The sequence below is a fragment of the Bos indicus genome, chromosome 29 (assembly GCF_029378745.1).
Source record: "Bos indicus isolate NIAB-ARS_2022 breed Sahiwal x Tharparkar chromosome 29, NIAB-ARS_B.indTharparkar_mat_pri_1.0, whole genome shotgun sequence".
Classification (NCBI taxonomy): domain Eukaryota; kingdom Metazoa; phylum Chordata; class Mammalia; order Artiodactyla; family Bovidae; genus Bos; species Bos indicus.
The window spans coordinates 2,060,923-2,082,327 of record NC_091788.1 but is presented as its reverse complement, the minus strand read 5'-3'; the positions used below and the strand labels follow the sequence as shown (position 1 = coordinate 2,082,327).

Below are 21,405 nucleotides of genomic sequence, written 5' to 3'. Positions count from 1 at the left end.
ATCTCCTTGCAGTCCAAGAGACTTTCAAGACTCTTCTCCAGCACCACAATTCAAAAGCATCAATTCTTCAGGGCTCATCCTTCTCTAATTACCATAAAAATCCCTGAACTAAGTTTTCAGTGCAGGTATGTTCATTAAATATCTATGACCCCCATCAGAAATAGCAGTTGTCCTTTGTTTTTTAAAGCTCATTTGGCGTAACCAAAGTTTAGGACTGAGGACCCACCTGCCATATATTGATACTTTTTCACATGGTCTAAAGAACGTGCCATGCTTTTCCTTCCCCAGAGACCCAGCTTTGCCCATAGGTTGCATCCGCTGTCAAACACCTCATTGTCCCTTGCTCCCCAGCTTCCCCCTATACTTGGACTTGGGATTGGGATTCTGTGGCAGGTATTCTTTCTTTCAAGGGAATAAAGTCTTTCTTTTATCAGCTCAAATCTTTGCTTTCTCCTGGGAGCTCATATTTTCCTAAAACAAAGTATCTTTCCTCATCTCCATCTCCCTTCTCCCAAACCTACTACCTCTTATGAGAGAGTTAGTTGAGAGAACCCCCTGGTCCTTATCTCAGGACCCGCCCCACCGGGCATGATCCAGAAAGGGCAGTACTGTGCACAGCAGTGCTGAGCCCGGGCCAGCACACTCCTGGCAACTCACCAAGAAATCCAAGAGGACTTGCTTCCATGGGGACTGCAGAGCCCTCTTCTGAGGAGGTACCTATTTGCTGCCTAGCTATCAGGATTGGGGTCTTAGCTTCTAGAAAAGAGGAGAGAGAATCCATTTTCTTGCCCCACTCTCTGTTCACATGAGAGGGTTTTTTGCTGGGTCCCCATATCCCATCTGCAAATTCCCTTAATGAGGGGCACCCAACCTCCAAGATCTAATGCCTGATGATCTGAGCTGGAGCTGATGTAATAGTAATAGAAATAAAGGGCACAATTAATGTAATGTGCCTGAATCATCTACAAACCACCCCTGGTCCATGTAAAACTTGTCTTCCACCAAACCTGTCCCTGAGTGCCAAAAGGTTTGAGGACTGCTGCCCTAAATTGAGAAGTAGATGGCAACCCACTCCAGTATTCTTGCCTAGAGAATCCCGTGGATAGAGGAGCCTGGTGGGTTGCTGTCCATAGGGTTGCACAGAGTCGGACATGACTGAAGTGACTTAGCATGCATGCATGCCCTCAGTTCAGTTCAGTTCAGTCGCTCAGTCATGTCCGACTCTTTGCGACCCCATGAATCACAGCACACCAGGCCTCCCTGTCCATCACCAACTCCCGGAGTTCACTCAGACTCACTTCCATTGAGTCAGTGATGCCATCATGCCATCATGGATGATCCAGCCATCTCATCCTCTGTCGTCCCCTTCTCCTCCTGCCCCCAATCCCTCCTAAATTGGTGCTAAATAGTAGGGAAGTGTAGGGGGAGCAAGAAAAGGCAGAACCAACAGTCTGGCCTTTAACTCATATCTGTGAACTGTTTAGCTAATTATAAGGTTATTTAAAATAAGGGAGAAATCATCTCAGTTGTGAGTGATGATTTAAAAAGAACAAGAAAGAAAAAGAGAAAAAATAAAAAGAACAAAGAGACTGTCATTAATGAAAGAATATTCATGCCTGGAAGAATTCCCTCTGGCTACCAGGGTATCTAATCACAGGGAAAGAGTCTTACTTCCCCAGATCAAAGGCTAGAATGCAAGGAGCAGTCAAAGAGGAAATTTGAGCTGGAGAAAGTAGAGCAAGGTGCTTAAATGACTCCTTGCACATGAGAATGTTGATAACACAGCTATCTGAGCATCTTGCTGTTGTTGCAGCCCTGAGTTATGTGTCACTCTAAACTTCCATGACACATATGTTTCTACAATCATTCTCTTGGATCTTAGAGGATGCTGGAGGATATTGGTCATTGGCTGTCCTGATAAACCTCTGCTCTCAAATCATGACAATCTTAGCACCAGACTCTTGTTCAGATCATTCAGAGTTTTAAAAGTGGGCAACCCAGAGCATGAAGCATATTTCTTTCAGAGAAGCAGGATTCTGCTCGAACCACTTCCAAGCCCACTCAAACCCTTGACAAGGCTGCCGAGTCTGCTAGCTCGGAACAGCATGGTCAGCAGATTTGACCAGTGTTATACCTCTGTCTGTCCCACGAGCCGGCCACAAGAACCCAGGGGAGTCAGGGCCCAGAACACTGACTTGTAATAAGAGGGTAATTATGACTCTGAAAATCAACCACAGAGGGAAGGCTCTCTCTTGGCAAAGCCTTAAAATTATATGTATTTCATAAACATGAGCTGGAAATAGCAACCACCGTGGAAAAGAACTAGCCTAGTCCCACTGTGACCCCTGTGCTTCCAGACCCAGTGGGTCGGCAGCAGCCCAGGGAGCACCCATGGTCTGAATATGCGGGTCTCAGTCCTCAGAGTCTCGTCCTGCTCAGCTAAAGCCCGTGACCAGAAAACACAGTGCAGATAAACTATAATTTGGCAAAGCAGTGTGGCAACTGAGACTTCCAGGCAGAAACACTCATTGAGGCTGCTTTCATAAGACTGAAAACTTAACTCTTTTTTTTTTTAATATTTATCTTTTTAATTGATTGATGATTGCTTTACAATATTGGTTTGATTTCTGTCATACATCAACATGAATTAACCATAGGTGTACATATGTCCCCTCATTCTTGAATCTCTCTCCCAGCTTCCACCTTTTCCCACCCCTCTAGGTTATTACAGCTCAATCTTAAAATGAGAAGTTTATAACTTTCAGTGATAGAGCCCTATTTGTTAACATGTCTGTTTGTTACTATGTCCTTGACACTGTGGTAAGCACTTGTAAGTGCTTCTGCACTGAGATACAGTTCTCACCCAAATACCCTTGTTGTTGTTCAGTCGCTAAGTGTGTCTGACTCTTTGTGACGCCATAGACTGCAGCACGCCAGGCTTCCCTGTCCTTCACTGTCTCCCAGAGTTTGCTCAAACTCATGCCCATTAAGTAGGTGATGCCATCCAACCATCTCATCCTCTGTTGTCCCCTTCTCCTCCCGCCTTCAATCTTTCCCAGCATCAGGGTCTTTCCCAATGAGTCAGCTCTTTGCATCAGGTGGCCAAAGTATTGGAGCTTCAGCTTCAACATCAGTCCTTCCAATGAATATCCAGGGTTGATTTCCTTTAGGATGGGCTGATTTGATCTCCTTGCTGTCCAGGGGACACTCAAAAGTCTTCTCCAGCACCACAGCTTGAAAGCTTCAATTCTTCTGTGCTCAGCCTTCTTTATGGTCCAGCTCTCACACCTGTACCTGGATCAGTGGTATTCTTTGCTCCCCTCAACTCCCATTTTTCTGATGAAAAAGTAACCAGCCCACTGGCACACCGCTAGTAAGGTCGGGAAGCCAGGACTTGATGCCTGTTTGTGGAACTCCTGCCCCCTGCCCCCAGCCTACACTCTTAACCTTTGTTACTCAAAATGTGTTCCAAGCAACAGTAGCAGCAGCATCACTGGAAATGTTAAAAATGCAGCATCTGAGAATAAATCAGAATCTGTGTTTTTAACAAGATCCCTCAGTGACATGCTGCTTTATCTCTCTGTCTCCGAACTGCCCTGAACCGCCCCCCCAAAAAAGAAACAAGTTCTATTCTGCTTTTGCGTGTTGAATATAGTATTTCTCAAACTCCACAGTGCCTCTGCACCACCTGAGAACTTGATTAAAATGAGATCTTGTTCTAGAAGACTCTCTTGCTTGTTAAGGAGAAAGGAAAATCTGTTGACTTGCCCCAGTCATTCTTTTTCTACGTCAGAGGAACTTTCTGCTAGGTCACTGAGTTGTATTTTGCAAATTCCTGAACTTACCACCAAAAAAAAAAAAAAAAAATTATCAGTGAAAAGTTTGGAGAAAGAAAAAGATCCAAACCTACAAATCAGAATCTCAGAATCTGCAAGAGTAGAATTCAGGCATCTCTGTTTATAACAAGCCTCCAAAGTCTATGCAGTTCTGAACTTGAGAACCACTGACATTTGAGAATCCCAATAAATTCCTTATTTGCCAGAATGTGAATCAGTGAATTCCAGGAGACATAGGACATTCAGAAATTGAATGTCAGGTGCATAGCCTGCATTTTGTAATAACTGCTTTAATGTAAAGATTGAACTTTGTTCCTCAGAAGTTTGGGGTCACCCTGAGCTCCCTTTCAAAGGTAAAAGTAATAGTGTGTACCTTCCCCCTCTAAGCAACGTGCACAAGGCAGCAAGTTCCCAGATGTTGTAAATAGCTGGGCACAGAAGCATCTTCAGTTACAGGGTGACCTGTGCTACTTTGGGTGATGTTTTGAGCCCCTAACTTGTAAATGTCTAGATTAATTCAGTCTATCAAGCTCTAATCAATTGCCTGACTTGTGCAAAGCCCTGTGTTAAGTTCTAGGATCCTGTTGATGTCTCTGTGACCAACGGATCCACTTATGCGGCCTCCCTCCCTTCATGGCGGGCTTAAAAGAATTGGACAGGTTTCCTGGGTGTGCTCCGTCCACTGGCCCACTTAGCATGGGGGACAAAAAACCCAGGCTCCAAGATAATATACTGTGGACAAATTTGACTAAGATTTGAAGCTTATGAGGGGGAAAAGTTTTTTTTTTTTTTTTTTTTTTCCCCTGGGTGTCTTTCTTCTAAATACTGAATTAACTTTCTGGGGATTACTTTAGAAAAACCTCATAGTAATAGCATTAATAATATTTTATTGATCCTAATAGAAAAACTCAAAACCCTAAAGCACTCAAATTTTGTGCACACACAAAAGAACATGCTAGAAAGTGAAATGTTACAGTGTGTTTAATATTGTTAACACAGTAAGTGTTTCTGGATCCTCAAGGAAAGTATTAGAGGCTCAGCCCAATGTATAGTGTGGGAATTGTGACCCAGCTTTCCTTGGGAAAGTTAGAGAGCTCCCTTTCAAAAGTTTTCATCTCATGAGGTCTGAAGGTATTGCATGGGCCCTGCTTGGGGAAAGAGGAAAGTCTGAGTGACTTCAGGTTGAGGGGGTGAAGTAGTGACAGAGGCTGTAAGCCACAGCTAAGCTCACTCCACTTTTGGGTGGCACCCCACATAATAATTTGGTCAGCAGTTTTCTCAAGCTCACTGAGACTCACATGGACATAAGTTTCAATATTTCCCCATAAATAGCCCACATGCATGTTAAGTCATTTCAGTCATTTCTGACTCTTTGTAACCCCATGGACTGTAGCCCGCCAGGCTCCTGTGTCCACAGGATTCTCCAGGCAAGAATACTGGAGTGGGTAGCCATTCCCTTCTCTAGATACTGCCTACAAGTCAGAGTTAAAAAAAAAAACTCATGGCTTTCCATTGTTTGATTATGAGCAAGAGAAACGAAGCTGATTTCTGAATCCACTCTAATTACAGTAATTACAACAATAAAGCACCTAATGTTTGTGGGCTTCATTGTGGTTGATGAATCCAGAAACCTCATTATCCTCTGAGTGGGTATGAGTGATGCTTAATTATCAGATAAAAACGGAGGTTCCTAGAGGTCAGGCAGCTCAGCTGATGGGAAACAGCCAGAACTTAGATGTGTACCCACCACATCACCGCCCTCTCCCCAAATCATAAAGTTCCTGGAGTGTCTAAATGCAGTCCATAACTGAGCAAGCATAGTGGTTGATGCTGACTTCAGATCCCAAGTGCTAGTTGCACATTTGCCATTATTTCCCTCTTTGTGCAAAAGGCAGATGTTTCCTTATCAAGGAGCCAAAACCGAATCAGGATAATGTTCACCTCCACCAAGCGAGTGGGGCAGAAGGTGGAAGTCATCACTTGGATGAATCAGATCAGAAAACAACTACTAAGTCAAAGGAGTAAGATAGAAATGATCTTGATAATTTGCCTACACCATCCAAATTCACCCTATAATTGCTGAAACCATTTCCATTTATTGCATGTAATAGGTTTTGCCATGTTCTTCTTTGAGCAAGGAAAGGAGAGGGCATTTTAAGTTCTTCTGGGTGCAGATTTCAAAATCATCTGCATCAGCTGTAACTAGTATCGCAAGCAAGAGCATAGCTTTGAGGCAAGGCTTTAAAATACACTTCTCGTTTCATAAGGATTTGCAAGGTGAAAAGTGTGTGTGTGTGTGTGTGTGTGTGTGTTTTTCACATGTGTGTCTCAGTGCTAACAGAACAATTATCTTATTTTTTTTAACTTTTTATTTTGTACTCAGGTGTAGCCAATTAACAAACAATGCGATAGCTTCAGGTGAACAGCAGAGGGACTCAGCCATACATATACATGTATCCATTCTCCCCCAACCTCCCCTACCATTCAGGCTGCCACATAACATTGAGCAGAGTTCCATGTGCTATACAGCAGTAGGTCTTTGTTGGTTCTTGTTATTTAGTTGCTCAGTCGTGTTCAACTCTTTGCAACCCCACGGACCATCACCTGGGAGGCTCCTCTGTCCATGGGATTTCCCAGGCAAGAATACTGGAGTGGGTTGCTGTTTTCCTTCTCCAGGGGATCCTCCTGATCCAGGGATCGGACCCACATTTCTTAAGTCTCCTGCATTGGGAGGTGGGTTCTGTACCACTAGCACCACCTGGGGAGCCCCTTGTTGTTTATCTATTTTAAATACAGCAGAGTACATGCCCCTCCTAAACTCCCTACCCATCCCTTCCTCCCATTCCTCCCCCTTACAACCAGAAGCTCATTCTTTTATATGTGGAATCTAAAAAAGAAATGATACAATGAGTTTACTTACAAAACAGCAACAGACTCAATTATCTTTTTTAAATCTGGAAAGTGGTATAAAGTGGCATCTCCCACTTGTTGACTATGTAACTTTGGGCAAATAATCCTATGTAAGATTCAGTTCCCATTTTTTAAAATAATGGTACTTTCAGCATAGGGTTCTTATCAATTATTAAGTGAGATAATGCCTGGAAAGCTCCTAGCATTTTTCCTAGCATGTAAGAAGCTGATGTTCTTGCTAATAGTTTCCCTATTTGATATTTTCCAACCCAAGAAAAAAGAATCCACTCTTTTGAATAAAACTTTGAGATTAACCTCTGAATTTTTTCTTTCATGTACACAAAAGTGTTAAAATATTATTTGTGATCAAATAATGCCTGGCCATCTTTTGAATTCTTTCCCTCTATTTGTATTTTATATATGGTAATGCTTTGGAAAAGCAGAAGCTTTAATATGTTGTTATCTTTATTATGATTATTTGGCTCCCTGAAGGGTGCCTGATGCTGTCCATCTCCCTGCATCTCGTTGGCTCCCTGGGGAGTTGTGGGGAGCCTAGTAAGTGGCAAGTTCTAGCTTAGTGACAAGTTCCAATGCCAATACAGTCTTTCAGAAATATTTGAGAATCTGAAAGTCTGGATTCAAGTTCAAATTCATCACTTACTAGCTGTACATACTTGAACAAGCCACTCATCTCTCCAACACTCCCAGGGAGTTAGGGTGTTAATGGAGCCTCTTATTTTCTTTCATGGAATTATTGTGAACCTTCATAGAATGACAAAGTGATTTTAAGCCACTAAAACATTACATCACTTAATATCATTATGGCAAACTTGCTGATATTATAAAAAGTATTATTAATAATAATAGGGCTCAGGCCATGATAATGAGATCATAAATAATACTTTGTTAGAATGAGTTAATTTTATTAACAAGCCACTTTCGCAAAGGCTTAATAGCAAATATAACTTTTCTTTCATAAAAAAAAAAAAAACCTGACTACTTTTTAAAATCCAATTGCTTTTCCCTTTCAGCATGTTAATGTAAAAATCTCTCTAAATTTAAAGTTCTGAAATCTTCCCTGGTGGCTCAGATGGTAAAGAATCTGCCTGCAAGGCAGGAGACCCAGGTTCCATCCCTGGGTCAATCAGATCCCCTGGAGAAGGGACTGACTACCCACTCCAGTATTCTTGCTGGAGCCTGGTGGGCTACAGTCCACAGGGTCGCAAAGAGTCTGGCATGACTGAGTGACTAACACTCACAAAAGCAAGATGTCTTGCAAAGGGCTCTGCTTCTCTTGTCCCATGGATTTGAGATCAAGAGAGCAGATCCTGGAGAGTTTGCTTCTGCCTTTAATAAACAGAGAAATTCAGATAGAGAGTGCAATGAAGTGTGACTGTTAAACATGCAATTCAGGAGAAAACTGAACAACTCAGGACTGTGGAGCCAGACTGCTGGGGTTCAAGTCCACTCTAGTTTCATGACTACATAATCTATTTCTCTGTACCCCATCTATAAAATTGGAATAATAATAATAGTCCCTTTATTGTAGGCTTGTTTTGAGACCTAAATGAGTTAATACAAGTAAAGTGCTTAGAACTGTCCTTTGTTGCTGTTCAGTCGCTCAGTCATGTCTGACTCTTTGCAACCCCATGGACTGCAGCACACCAGGCTTCCCTGTCCTTCACTGTCTCCCAGGGTTTGCTTAAACTCATGTCCATTGAGCTTCTGATGCCATCCAGCCATCTCATCCTCTGCCCCCCTCTTCTCCTCCTGCCTTCAGTCTTTCCCAGCATCAGGATCTTTCCCAATGAGTTGGCTCTTCACATCAGGTGGCCAAAGTATCGGAGCTTCAACTTCAGCACCAGTCCTTCCAGTGGACATTCAGGCTTGATTTCCTTTAGGATTAACTGGTTTGATCTCCTTACTGTCCAAGGAGTCTCAAGAGTCTTCTCCAGCACCACAGTTCGAAAGCAACTGTCCTTGGTCCATAATAAATGTAACTAAGTGTTAACTACCATCATCGTCATCACCTTCAAAATAGACATCTAATTTTCTCAGGTGCAGAACAGGGCTTCTCCTTGTGCAGGATTTGTAGTGATCTCTGTGCTCATAGGTGGTGGTTTTCTGTCCTTGTATCCCTATCCCCAGTTGTGCTGGTAAACCAGTTCTCTAAAAATAAAACTTGTGATCTGAGTGTTTGCTGATTTCTGTGGTGTAACTCTTCCCAGCCTGGCTGGCATCAGGCTACCAGTGATTTAATAACTGTCTGCCAACTTCTTGAACACTTAAAGTCAGTACCCCCAACCTTAGATGAGCCAGCTCCAGCACGCCACTGCTGATGGCTTAGACACGTGGTGGCAGTGAGGAGGTTAAACAGTCAGGCTGGCAGCCGCATCGAGTAGCGGGTACTGCTAAGTGACGAAAAGCAGGAGGAAATGTGTGGGAGTACAACGGTACCCTGGAGGGCAGGGCCTCACTTTAAATTCTGATTTCCCAAGGTCAGAGACGCCAAATCAAAGAAATCAAACCCGTGACCCTCCATAGCAGCCAGTTTCCATGATAGTCAAATGCCCCTTATTTTCAGACAGTCCTTGCTTGCCCCTCCCTGGCCCCCGCTTCTGCTATAGTTTGAGAAACAGCCAGAAGCTTGTCAAATAGGAGCTGGAGAGGAGGAATCCTACCTGGGCTGACCGCCCTCCCCATCCTCACCATCGCTGTGCTTTGCAGATTCCTGTTTCTCCCGCGGCTCCCTTTAGTCTAAAAAGGAACTGAGTTCCTTCTCACAAGTCACTCTGTCTCTAAATGGCATGCCACCCTCACCAAAGACTAGCCAGGTGACATAAAGAAGCATATTTTCCCAGTTACAACTGCTTTCAGCAATCCCCACTTCCCTTTAGGTGAACAATTTCCCAAACTGGAGAAAAAAGTGCCCCAAGTCAGCAGCATAATTTGAAGCAAGCATCCTGCCCACAGACTTCAGGCCGGCTGTCTCTGGACACAGCTTGCATCAACAGTGATCTTTCTTTATAAATTAATTCTCTGATGTTTCACTGGTGTTGCATTCAAGAGTCTTGTGTCTCTCTCTGAGCTTCAATCTCTGGTTCTCTGTGATTCTTAGTGTCAGGGAGGCTGGGGCTACACAGATTCCTTCTTCTGTGAATGTGAAGATGTCTTTCTTGCCTCTTCCACTTGCCTCCTGAAGATGTCTTTCTCCAAATCTATGAGCACCCACATACAGTCATGATGTCCTCCTGTACGTGAGAGTTCTCTGGAGTGTGGAGTCATTACGGAGAGCATACACTATTTCAATCTACAGATTATTAATATCTTACACCTGCAGAGATCAATCTACAATATTCCAATATCAATCACTGACCACTGGGGGGAGCAGAGATTAACCCAAGAGCGCTTCTAATAACAGTGGGGATGGTTATTTGTGGACTACAGTAAATATGACGTGCTCATTGCATGCTGAGACCCACACACTTCTTCTACTACGGCCCAATCCCCCATGTGTTAGAAACCAGGTATTCACCCTCCCTCTGAACAGGGGATAAGGGTCATTACTGTGGAAATTGACCCACCCAAGGATACTGACACCGTATCATAGTTGACAAGCCCCACTGATGTTCTCAGAGCTTCCTATCAGATTTCTACTTTTCTTCCACCCCATTCTTCAGTATGAACTGACAAGCCAGGATTATCAGACAAGGAATGAAATCCTCTCATTTGGAAGATAGGGACTGTCTTAAGGTTCCCCAGAAAAACAGAAACTATAGGATAGATGAATGGATAGATAGATGACTGATGGATAGATATATAGATTATAGATAGGTATGGAGGGAGAGAAACAAACAGAGAAAGAGAGAGACTGATTGATTTTTAAGAAATTTGCTCATAGGATGGTGGGACTGGCAAGTCTGAAATTTATAGGGCAGGACAGCAGGCTAGAAATTCTTGAAGAGTTCATTTTTCAGTCTTTGATTTGAAATCCTCAGAGCTGGAAATACAGCTAAGATTTCTGTGTTGCAGTCTTGAGGTAGAATTCCTTCTTCTTAAGGCTTTCTTTTGAATAGGTAAGATCCACCCACATTATTTTTCCAAAAGTCACGTATGGATGTGAAAGTTGGACTATAAACAAAGCTGAGCACTGAAGAATTGATGCTTTTGAACTGTGGTGTTGGAGAAGACTCTTGAGAGTCCCTTGGACTGCAAGAAGATCCAACCAGTCCATCCTAAAGGAGATCAGTCCTGAATATTCATTGGAAAGACTGATGTTGAAGCTGAAACTCCAATACTTTGGCCACCTGATGTGAAGAGCTGACTCATTTGAAAAGACCCTGATGCTGGGAAAGATTGAAGGCGGGAGAAGCAGACAACAGAGGATGAGATGGCTGGATGGCATCACTGACTCAATGGATATGAGTTTGAGTAAACTCTGGGAATTGGTGATGGACAGGGAGGCCTGGTGTGCTGCAGTCCATGGGGTCACAAAGAGTCATGACGGAGCACCTGAACGGAACTGAACTGAAGCCACATTATGTAAGATAATCTGCTTTGTGCATGCATGCTAAGTTGCTTTGGTCATGTCTGACTCTTTGCGACCCTATAGACTGCAGCCCGCCAGGCTCCTCTGTCCATGGGATTGTCCAGGCAGGAGTACTGGAGTGGGCTGCTATGCCCTCCTCCAGGGGATCTTCCCGACCCAGGGATTGAACCCACGTCTCATTATGTTTCCTGCATTGGCAGGTGGTTCTTTACCGCTAGTGCCACGTGGGAAGCCCAATCTGTTCTACTTAAAGCCAACTCATTGTAAATATTAATCACATCCACAGATACCTTCAAAGCAACATCTAGACTAGTGTTTGACCAGTAACTGGGCACTAGAGCTTAGTCAACTGGACATAGGAAGTCTGCCTTCACAGAGACCAAACCTCAGAAACAGATAAAAGCGACTTGGAAGATACTATACAGGGAGAGTGCTTCATTAACATATTATTAATATCTTTAGAGAAATAAGAGAAGATAGTATAACCTCAAAACAGGAGCCGGATGTTATGTGTTTTAAGAAAATAAAAGCTCAGTGAACAAAGTAAGAGCCTTTGGAAAAACTCAGCATATATGAAAATGTCAATAAAAGTTTCAAAAGATGATAAACTCAGAAAGTAAGACAAAACCCCACATAGGTGTAATTTAAGAGAGAAAAATAAAATTAAAGAAAATCCAAAAGATCTGACATCCAAACCATAAAACTTCCATAAAGATAGAACAGAGAAAATAAAGGAAAGGAAATCATCAATGAAATAAAGAAAATTTCCCAAAGTTCTTACGATTTACAGCTTGTGAGAGATCCCACTGAGTACCCAGGACTGGTTGAAGTAAACCCACATGAAAGTGTACATCATTGTGAAAGCTCAGAAAACTGGGAGCAAGAGAAGGCCTTCCAAACTGTTAAGAGAGGAAAAGAAACCAGGTCACACACAGAAACCAAAATGACTTTGGATTTCTCAAAAGTAACACAGAAGGAATTGCTTAGAATTCCATACATAACTTAATTATCAAAAAAAAAAAAAAAGTGTAATGATGGAGTAAAAATACGTTCAGCTGTGTGAGGTCTCACTTGACCTCATGCACACCCTTCTCAGGAAGCTGCTGTGGAAGAGATGTAATGCCATGAGCACAGTACCTAGATAAAGTCCTACGTAGAGACATCCTGTCTTTACAGTAGCAGTGTGGTGGGGAAAGCATCTTCCTTCTCATCCTGATCTCTGTTCTTGGTATCTGTTCCCTGGGTGTCTTTTCACCCTTCTTACTATCATTCATGTATGTGGTTAATTAGATGAATTTTTGTGGACTAGCACGAGCTACAAACCATTACGTGGCATTTTTGTGGCAAGATGTGTTCCAAGTTCAAAATAACCAATTTGCTAATCATCTTTGGAATTTGGACCCTCTTCAGAGGAATTAGGAGGCCACATTACTGAAGAGTCTGTGCACGCTGAGCATCAGCAGCAGCATCCGTGGCTCACAAGCTCCTCTGTTTCTCCAGGTTATCAGTGTACTTGTCTCTCCCAATTCACTGGGAGAAACTGTGAATCTGAGATCACAGCCTGCTTCCCAAACCCCTGCCGGAACGGAGGCTCCTGCGACCCCATAGGAAACACTTTCATCTGCAGTTGCAAAGCTGGGCTCACTGGAGTCACGTAAGTGCGACTGTGCAGTTAGTCTTTTTCTACACTGCCTCTTCTTGGTAAGAAAACAAAATTAACTGGGGCAAAATATCTACTACTGATAGGATGGGCAAATGGTTAATGCCTGTACATGAAGAGTGCTTACCAATGACTAGAATGTTATCAGGGATTATCTCTGAGGAGTGGGATTATGGGTAAATTACATTTTTACTTTATTCTTCTCTATATTTTCAAAAAGTTATATAAGTACTATGTGTTATATAATCTGGAAAAAATTCTTTTAAAGAAAGTCATCTATGACCTAATGTTTCCAGGATAATTCTGAGATAGATATGCTATGCATTTCCCCAGAACTCATCAACTGGACTCTACTGCCTAGGGTTTTATGATCACCCTGAGAAACTAAAGACTTACCTTTACTTTGAAAATCTTTTATTCCCCCAAGAATGAGGGAAATTAAAGTGTTAGCCAAATGGAAAGGAAATGTTTTCAGTTCTGAGTAAAACACCATTTTAACCATCCTTGATGGTTTTAGAAATATATATATATATAAAATCTCAAGCAAAGTGATATTCTAATTACAGATCAGTCTTATGTATTCATTAAAGCAAATCTCCTGAGGACTTTACCAGGAAATACTTAGCTGACTTTGAATCGTTGGATGTAATTTAAAGTAATAAAGCTGCATTTATTTTTAACTACTCCATGATTCTGACTAATTTCCAGCTGACCTGGCCTCAATCTGTTCACATTAGGGACATTTGACTACATTTTAAAAGGTGGATTACCAAAGATATACGTGATCGGACCTTTTAAAATGAACATGTCGGAACAACTGCAGAAGTAGAGGACAAGGAAGAGGAAAGACTATATTCTTAAATAACGTTAAACTCAGAGGAAGACTTACATGTTTGCCTATTTTAACTATACTCAAAACAAGTCATGGATTGCTTTAAAGAGAATAAAGTTGATTTATTTTTCATTAGAATGCTTTAATCATTTTCCCCCTGGTAATCTGAGTTAGCATTAGCCTTTAACAGAAACACAGGGATTTCCCTGGTAGTCCAGTGACTGAGAGACCACGCTCCCCAATAGGGGCCCAAGGTTCCATCTCTGGTGAGTTAACTAGATCCCACATTAAGTAAATAAAAATAAAATTTAAAAACCTAAGCATAGAATCTGGAAGATAAACATTGCTAGTATCCCTCCACCCAGTGCCTACATATGCCCCATTACTCTAGCTTCCCAAAGAGACCAAAAAGTACTGTGTTCATTAGAGGGAAATGTCAGAATCAAAAACTTTCTCCTCCTGGGAAACTCTGTATGGGGTGTCTAGGTTCACAGCTCTTTATCTGCAATTCTACAATCCCCAAAGCTCTAAGAAGTAAAAAGATTGAGAATATAATTGTGGCAAACATTTGCTGGCAAAACCAAGCAAACCATTCCGAGGCTATTCTAGTCTTTATTTCCCTCATTTAGTGTGACTATCCATATGCTTCACTGTAGAAACACTGGTATATTTGGTGATAGGTCCTATGCCAGTTTGTGGGATGGGGTGGGTATTTTACATAATATGAAAGACACGTAGTGTATGTCATTTCTAAAATTGCAAAATTTTGCATTCTGAGATCCATCTGGCCCTGAGCATTTGAAGACCAGTATGTCTTCAACAGCATTTCTGGTTTCTTTTTCCATGCCGTCTCTTCTCTCCCAGGACAGCCCTTTCCTCCCCACCCAGCCGGGCAGGTTCAGAGTACGGGAGAGATGGCATTGGCTGGTTGGTAGGAAGCCCTTCACGTGATGAGGATGTCCTAGGGCCCACGCATCTCCCGTGTACCCTGCATCACGTCATTTCTGTGTTGCTTCAGGGGCCCCTACAGGGGCTTTTTACTGTTCTGAAAGATGTCCGTGTAAGAGCAGACGCACGCCAGCCCTGCTGTTTAAGAGGGGGCTTTTGTGTTCTGTTGCAAAGGTGTGAGGAGGACGTCAACGAGTGCGAGCGGGAGGAGTGTGAGAACGGCGGCGCCTGCGTCAATGTGTTCGGCTCCTTCGTGTGCAACTGCACGCCGGGCTACGTGGGCCAGTACTGCGGGCTGCGGCCGGTGGTGGTGCCCAACATCCAGGCCGGGCACGCCTACGTGGGCAGGGAGGAGCTGATCGGCATCGCCGCAGTGCTCCTGGTCATCGTTGCCCTCATCGTCCTCTTCGTCGTCTTCCGCAAGAAGGTCTTCCGCAAGAGCTACTCCCGCAACAACATCACGCTGGTGCAGGACCCCGCCACGGCTGCCCTGCTTCGCAAGAGCAACGGCGTGCCCTTCCGGAGCCTGCGCGCCGGGGATGGCCGCCACGCGTACCAGGAGGCCGGGCCCCCGCAGGTGCCCGTGCGCCCCATGGCCTACACCCCGTGCTTCCAGGGCGACTCCAGGAGCAACCTGGACAAGATCGGAGATGGGCTGGGCGGCGAGCCCCAGGAGATGACCACCTTCCACCCCGAGTCCCCACGCATCCTGACTGCTCGGCGGGGCGTGGTGGTGTGCAGCGTGGCCCCCAACCTGCCCGCCGTGTCCCCCTGCCGCTCCGACTGCGACTCCATCCGCAAGAACGGCTGGGACGCAGGCACTGAGAGTGAGTCCGCAGGAGGAATTCAGCAGCATTGCTTCCACCAGTGTTTAGTGGAACTTTGGGAAGGGAGAGCGACCCCAGAGGCACAGAGCTCTCCTTAGGACAGGCCCTGACACTGAAGGTTCACACCAGCTCTGAAACATTGCTCTGGTTCCTATCCCCATTTACAGATGGGGAGAATGAAGCTTAGAGAACATACATAAGGTGCCCACCATCACGGAGTTCATAAGAGGCTGTTGGTATTCCAACCCAGGGCTGCCAGCCTCTAAAACCCATGCTCTTCTCATAACAACATACTCTTGGCAGTAAACCAAGCAGGGTAGCCACATATGCAATATACAGGAAGTGTGCTCTGGAAGGTCAGGGGGAGTATTTCCAGTCTTAGGGAGAAGATTTGAGAGGGGCAGAGGGACACTGGAGCTGGACCATGGTGGATTAAAAGTCTAGTAAAAGAAAAGTGTCCCACATAGAAGCACCCACAAATTCAGAAGAAGAGCAGGTCCTTCTGTTTGGCTGGAACTCAGGGTCCAGGAGACAAGCAGGAAATGTGGTCCAGGCCAGATGCTAGTGTTTCCCTCTCCTATTGGCCTCCTGGAGCAGAATTATAGGCAAAAGGAAGACCCACAAGTGCAAAGGCCCTGGGGTGGGAAAGACTTTAGTTTATTGAAGAACATAAACAAGGTCAATGTAGTTGGAGCTTGGTGAGCAACACTAATGCAGAATTTTAAGCAGGAAAGTAGCGCAATATAATTTCCATTTTTAACCTATGATTCAGACCAATCTGTGGAAAAGAGACTAAGCAGAAAGTAAGCGAGAACGAAGCAGTTAGTTGGCCTCTACGAACATCTAGGCGAGAAGTGGTGATTGTTTTCCCCGCTCTAGTATCATTCAGGCAAGCTCTGTTGTATCCTATGACTTTTCCTCAGGCCTAGTGGCTTTATATTCAAGCAGCAATAACACCCTGGGTGGCTGGACTTTCCAAAGGCTGGGGATACAGTACTCTGATATATGTTGGAGCAGAAGCGGGGGTAGGCTGGTTTTAAATGAAGGTAGAAAGCACCTGTAGTCAAGGAGATAAAGGGTTCCTCCATGGAGGAAGGGGGCATGCCTCCTGGTGTCTTTAAGCTTTGGCCACCTCATGCCAAGAGTTGACTCATTGGAAAAGACTCTGATGCTGGGAGGGATTGGGGGCAGGAGGAGAAGGGGACGACAGAGTATGAGATGGCTGGATGGCATCACCGACTCGATGGACATGAGTTTGAGTGAACTCCGGGAGTTGGTGATAGACAGGGAGGCCTGGCGTGCTATGATTCATGGGGTCTCAAAGAGTTGGACATGACTGAGCAACTGAACTCAACTGAATAACCTATTACAAGATGGTAGGAAAGACTGAAGGCAGGAGGAGAAGGGGATGACAGAGGATGAGATGCTTGGGTGGCATCACCAACTCGATGGACATAAGTTTGAGTAAGCTCCGGGAGTTGGTGATGGACAAAAAAGCCTGGCGTGCTGCAGTCCATGGGATCGCAAAGAGTCAGACACGACTGAGCGACTGAACTCAACTGAAGATTTGAGAGGAAACTGTCTGAGAGGGCCTTCTAGAAACAGGAAGCAGCTCAGTTAGTGCAGGGGACACAGAAGGGGTCTCCTGAGGGGTGTCTGGCTCTGTTGTTTAGGAGGAAGGCAAGGCTAGAAGTTTGGATGCCAACTACACTCAAGATAATTGAATCTCTGAGAGTGTGAGTTCACCAAGGGAGCAGGAGCAAAGAGTATGCTCAATCTGGGCCACTTGCAAATGCCTGAATGTGCTAGGTAGGCAGGGGCTAGGGCCAGGAAGGGAAACACACACCGGCCACAAAGAGACAGCCGGAAAAGCAGAAAGGGCGGCGAGCAGAAGTTAAGGGTATCCATAAGGTCAGCAGGGTTCAGTCCCATTAAACCATCCAGGAGGACACAGTCTTACACAGAAAAAAATAGATGTACTATGCTTACCACCTGGATGTTTCTTAGTGATCTCAAGAATGTTTCAGTGAGTCTTCAAGACAGAGTCCAGTGTGCAAGGGTTAAGGATGAAGAGATTTAATGAGAAAACAGAGGCAGCGAAGCCACCACTGCTGTGTGCTGAATCGTTTCCTTAAATCCCACACTGCCCCACGTGGGTGCCAGCTGGAGGAGGGATGAGTGAAATAACTTGCCTGCGTTTGATTCCTGGGTTGAAAAGACCCTCTAGAGAAGGGATAGGTACCCACTCCAGTATTCTTGGGCTTCCCTGGTGGCTCAGCTGGTAAAGAATCCACCTGCAATGTGGGAGACCTGGGTTCGATTCCTGGGTCAGGAAGATCCCCTGGAAAAGGGAAAGGCTACCCACTGCAGTATTCTGGCCTGGGGAATTCCATGGACTGTATAGTCCATGGGGTCGCAAAGAGTCAGACACAACTGAGCGACTTTCACTTCACTTCATGAGCAGTAACTAGGAAAGGGAGGGATAGGATTTGAACCTGGTGCATCAGGTTCTTTTACCAAGACTACTCCTGGAACTTTTACAGGGAGGAGGAAGAGGCACAGGAGAGGGAGGGTCTGCTGATGATGGCAGAGAACCTCTACACATGCCAATCTAGTGCACCCCCACTGCTGAGTCCACCGTTAAGGAGACACACTTATACTTCAAGTAGCTGCCCTTGGAAGAAGGCAATGGCACCCCACTCCAGTACTCTTGCCTGGAGAATCCCATGGATGGAGGAGTCTGGTAGGCTGCAGTCCATGGGGTCGCTAAGAGTTGGACATGACTGAGCAACTTCATTTTATTTTTTATTTTTTTCATTTAACAATATATTTACTCATATGCATGTTGAACGTAACTTACTAGACTGAAAGTTTCCTGATAGTTAGAAATTAATCCATCTTTGTGTTCTTTTATTGTAGCTGATATAGTGATTTGCACATGCAACTTCACTTTAAATGGCAACCCACTCCAGTGTTCTTGCCTGGAGAATCCCAGGGACAGGGGAACTTGGTGGGCTGCCATCTATGGGGCCTCACAGAGTCGGACACGACTGACGCGACTTAGCAGCAGCAGCAGCAGCCGCCCTTGGATTTTACCCATAAATATATTCCCTCTCAAATTATCTGTAGAGTTAGACTTCACTGCAGCCTTGCTAAATCCTCTGGTTAATGGAAAGCCTCCTTTTACTTAGCAATGAAAAGTGGGGGCTTAAATAAGTGGAGGAGTGCAGAGAGGAGTCTCTGCCCAGCACTGTGTTCACCAGCGTGGGGCACCTGGCATCTCCTCCCTCCCATCAGCTGTGCTCACGGCTGAGCCCGGTGCCCACTTTGTGCTTTTCCAAGGCACGTCTTGTTTTCTGTGGTGTGGCTGCTGACAGGTGAATTTCTCCCTGGTGTCTCTCTCCACTTAGATCAGCTGTTTATCAACTGATTGTCTTGCTGTGGCTCCAGCATCCGGTGGCAGAGGCCACGCTGCAGTGCCCGCGCCCACCACCACCCCGCGTGGAAGAAACGGTGATCCCTCTAGTCATAGAGAAGAACAACCATTCCTGAAGCACGAGGCCCCTCTCTTGGTGCCGTCACACTCTGTAACGATTGGAAGTTTTCCTGCTGATCAGTTCCCTCCCCCTACTTCGGAACGTGACAGCTTTATTTCCAGACTCCACCTCAGGCCAAAACTCAAGTGGCCCCCTAAAGTATTGTTGAGTTTCTATGGAATACATTTCCTCCTTTGTTAAGCAAGGCAGCGCTAGCTGGCCAGACAGTCTCTGGGTGACTAATTCATTTTTCTCTTAACAACTTGGAGATACGGGTTGTTTTCCATTGCTTCCTTAGTCCATCAAATAAGACAGTAGCCCTGTAGTGTGCGTGTGTGGCTGTGTGGGTGTCTGTTGGTGTGTGTGTGTGCAGGCTGTCTTTGTGCGGCAAAGAAAGGGTAAGTGTGTGGCTAACAGCACGTCCACACCCCCGACTGCCCTCCTGCCAGAGTGCCGCGTGCTGCCATTCCCAAAAAGTGGTGTGATGCTGCCCTCTAGAAGGTGACATGGAAAACTTCACTCACTCCCCAGAGATGAAGTTTGGAGACCTGTAATGATATTCTTGCCTATAAAATATTTATACCCCTATTTTAAAAATAATCTCACTTAACCTGGTGTTGACACCACGTCGGTCCATGCAAATGATTTAAATTAACTCTGAAGGGCAAAACCCAGCCCACTCCATCGTCCCTTCACTCCTCACTCAGTCTCTCCCCTTTGAAGACAGAGCAGTGACTTTTGGCTGTCAGCTATTTGGAAGCTCATTTGCCACGGGTTAAGGGTTTCGAATCCATAATGTAAATCTCTTGATTGACAGACCTTTGCCCCCGATGGCACAATCAATTTTCTACTGTGTGGCTAAATTCTTTTCTGTAAGCAGATGAAAGCGCCCCAAGGAGTGAACTCTGGCAAGGGACGGGGCTGGAAAAATGCACAAGGTAACCAGTGTCATTTCTGCTTTCTCTCTGGCTGTCCGCGAAGACAAAGGGGTTGATGACCCGGGAGAAGTGACCTGCTTTGCAGGCAGTAATAAAGGCAGCAACTCGGAAGTTCAGTCCCTGAGTTCCTTCCAGTCGGATTCGGGCGACGACAATGGTAAGAAGTCCCGGGATTTGTTTCCCCTGGAGGATGGTGTTTCCTGTGCTGGCAGCCGCTGGCTGAGGGGAGGGTGATGGGACCTGTTTCGTTTCCTGACCTGATCTTGGACTTCTGCCCATGCTCACAGCTTTTTGGTGAACTTTGGTGTTTTTGGAAAACACCACTGTTGGGTGTTTTCACAGAAAAAGCAAAGCTCTCATGGAGCTGCCCCAGCTGTGAGCAGGCGCAGAAGGAGAGGAGGCTCCCCCAGACCTCCAGCAATGTGTCCTCTTTGATTTGGGTCATGATGGAACCACCTTCTCCCAAAGAATACTCTCTAGCAAACTGTGATTTACTTCCTTTTTTAACTCTTGATGATGTCTTCACTCTTCACTCTACATCCAACCTCCGCATCATTAGAAATTCGTTCAGAGGCAAGACCTCCTTCCAGTAGAACCTGCTTCCCAGAGAGGCAGTGCCTTCATTCAGCTGAGAACCCCTTATGATCGTGTGGGGTCGTGAGCTTTTGGAGACTCTAGTAGACATGATACATCCGCTCCTTTGAAACATTAACATGCACCCAAAATGGTGCATCCCGTCCCATGTGGCTCATGAGCCCCACTGACTCCACAGCCACCGCCTCCACTGCCTACGAGCCCCTGCTTACGGAGAGGGTGTTAATTCTGGACTCGGTCTTCTGACCTGAGGAACCAGGCTTGGAGACTGGGTTGATCCCCCCAGGAAGGGGAGGGGAGCAGAAATGGTCATGAAACAGTGAGAATTTACCACATGGTGATGAACCAAGAATAATTTCCAGTAGTCATCAATAGACAGGCAACCTTATCCTAGTCTATACCTTATGCCGTTTTCCCATTTGTCAACAACTGGTAAAAATGGAATATGTATTAATGTATGGCATCATTCAACCCTAAACCCTTGCAGAGTCTCTCTTGAGCGCTGCCTCCAACACTGGGCATTCTGTACCATGAAGTACAAAATGAAAACAACACAGTCTTTGCTGTCCCCCGACTCCCATCCCACAGGTAAAGATAGAAACAGGGGAGCCCCAAGACTATAACATCAATCACGGAAGTAAAATAGTCTGCTTTCCCCATCACTACCCTCAATCCCTCCCACTTCCCTCCCAAATCCCTGGCCCTCCTGAGAGGTGTAGAAACCATTGGGCAACAAGCCACGCTGACAGCAGACTTCCTCCAGCCTATATCAGAA

The 21,405-nt window shown here is 45.1% G+C and overlaps 1 protein-coding gene across 3 annotated transcripts in view; it reads left to right on the top strand.

Annotated features, from left to right (window-relative positions):
- FAT3 (FAT atypical cadherin 3) overlaps positions 1-21,405 on the top strand; it is an 801,654-nt gene that overhangs the window by 773,906 nt on the left and 6,343 nt on the right. For all 3 annotated transcript variants that reach the window (XM_070782590.1, XM_070782589.1, XM_070782588.1), the window contains exons 23-25: positions 12,796-12,949; positions 14,910-15,562; positions 20,080-20,193. In XM_070782590.1, coding sequence (XP_070638691.1) covers positions 12,796-12,949; positions 14,910-15,562; positions 20,080-20,193 — 921 coding nt within the window. The remainder of the gene's footprint in view (positions 1-12,795; positions 12,950-14,909; positions 15,563-20,079; positions 20,194-21,405) is intronic.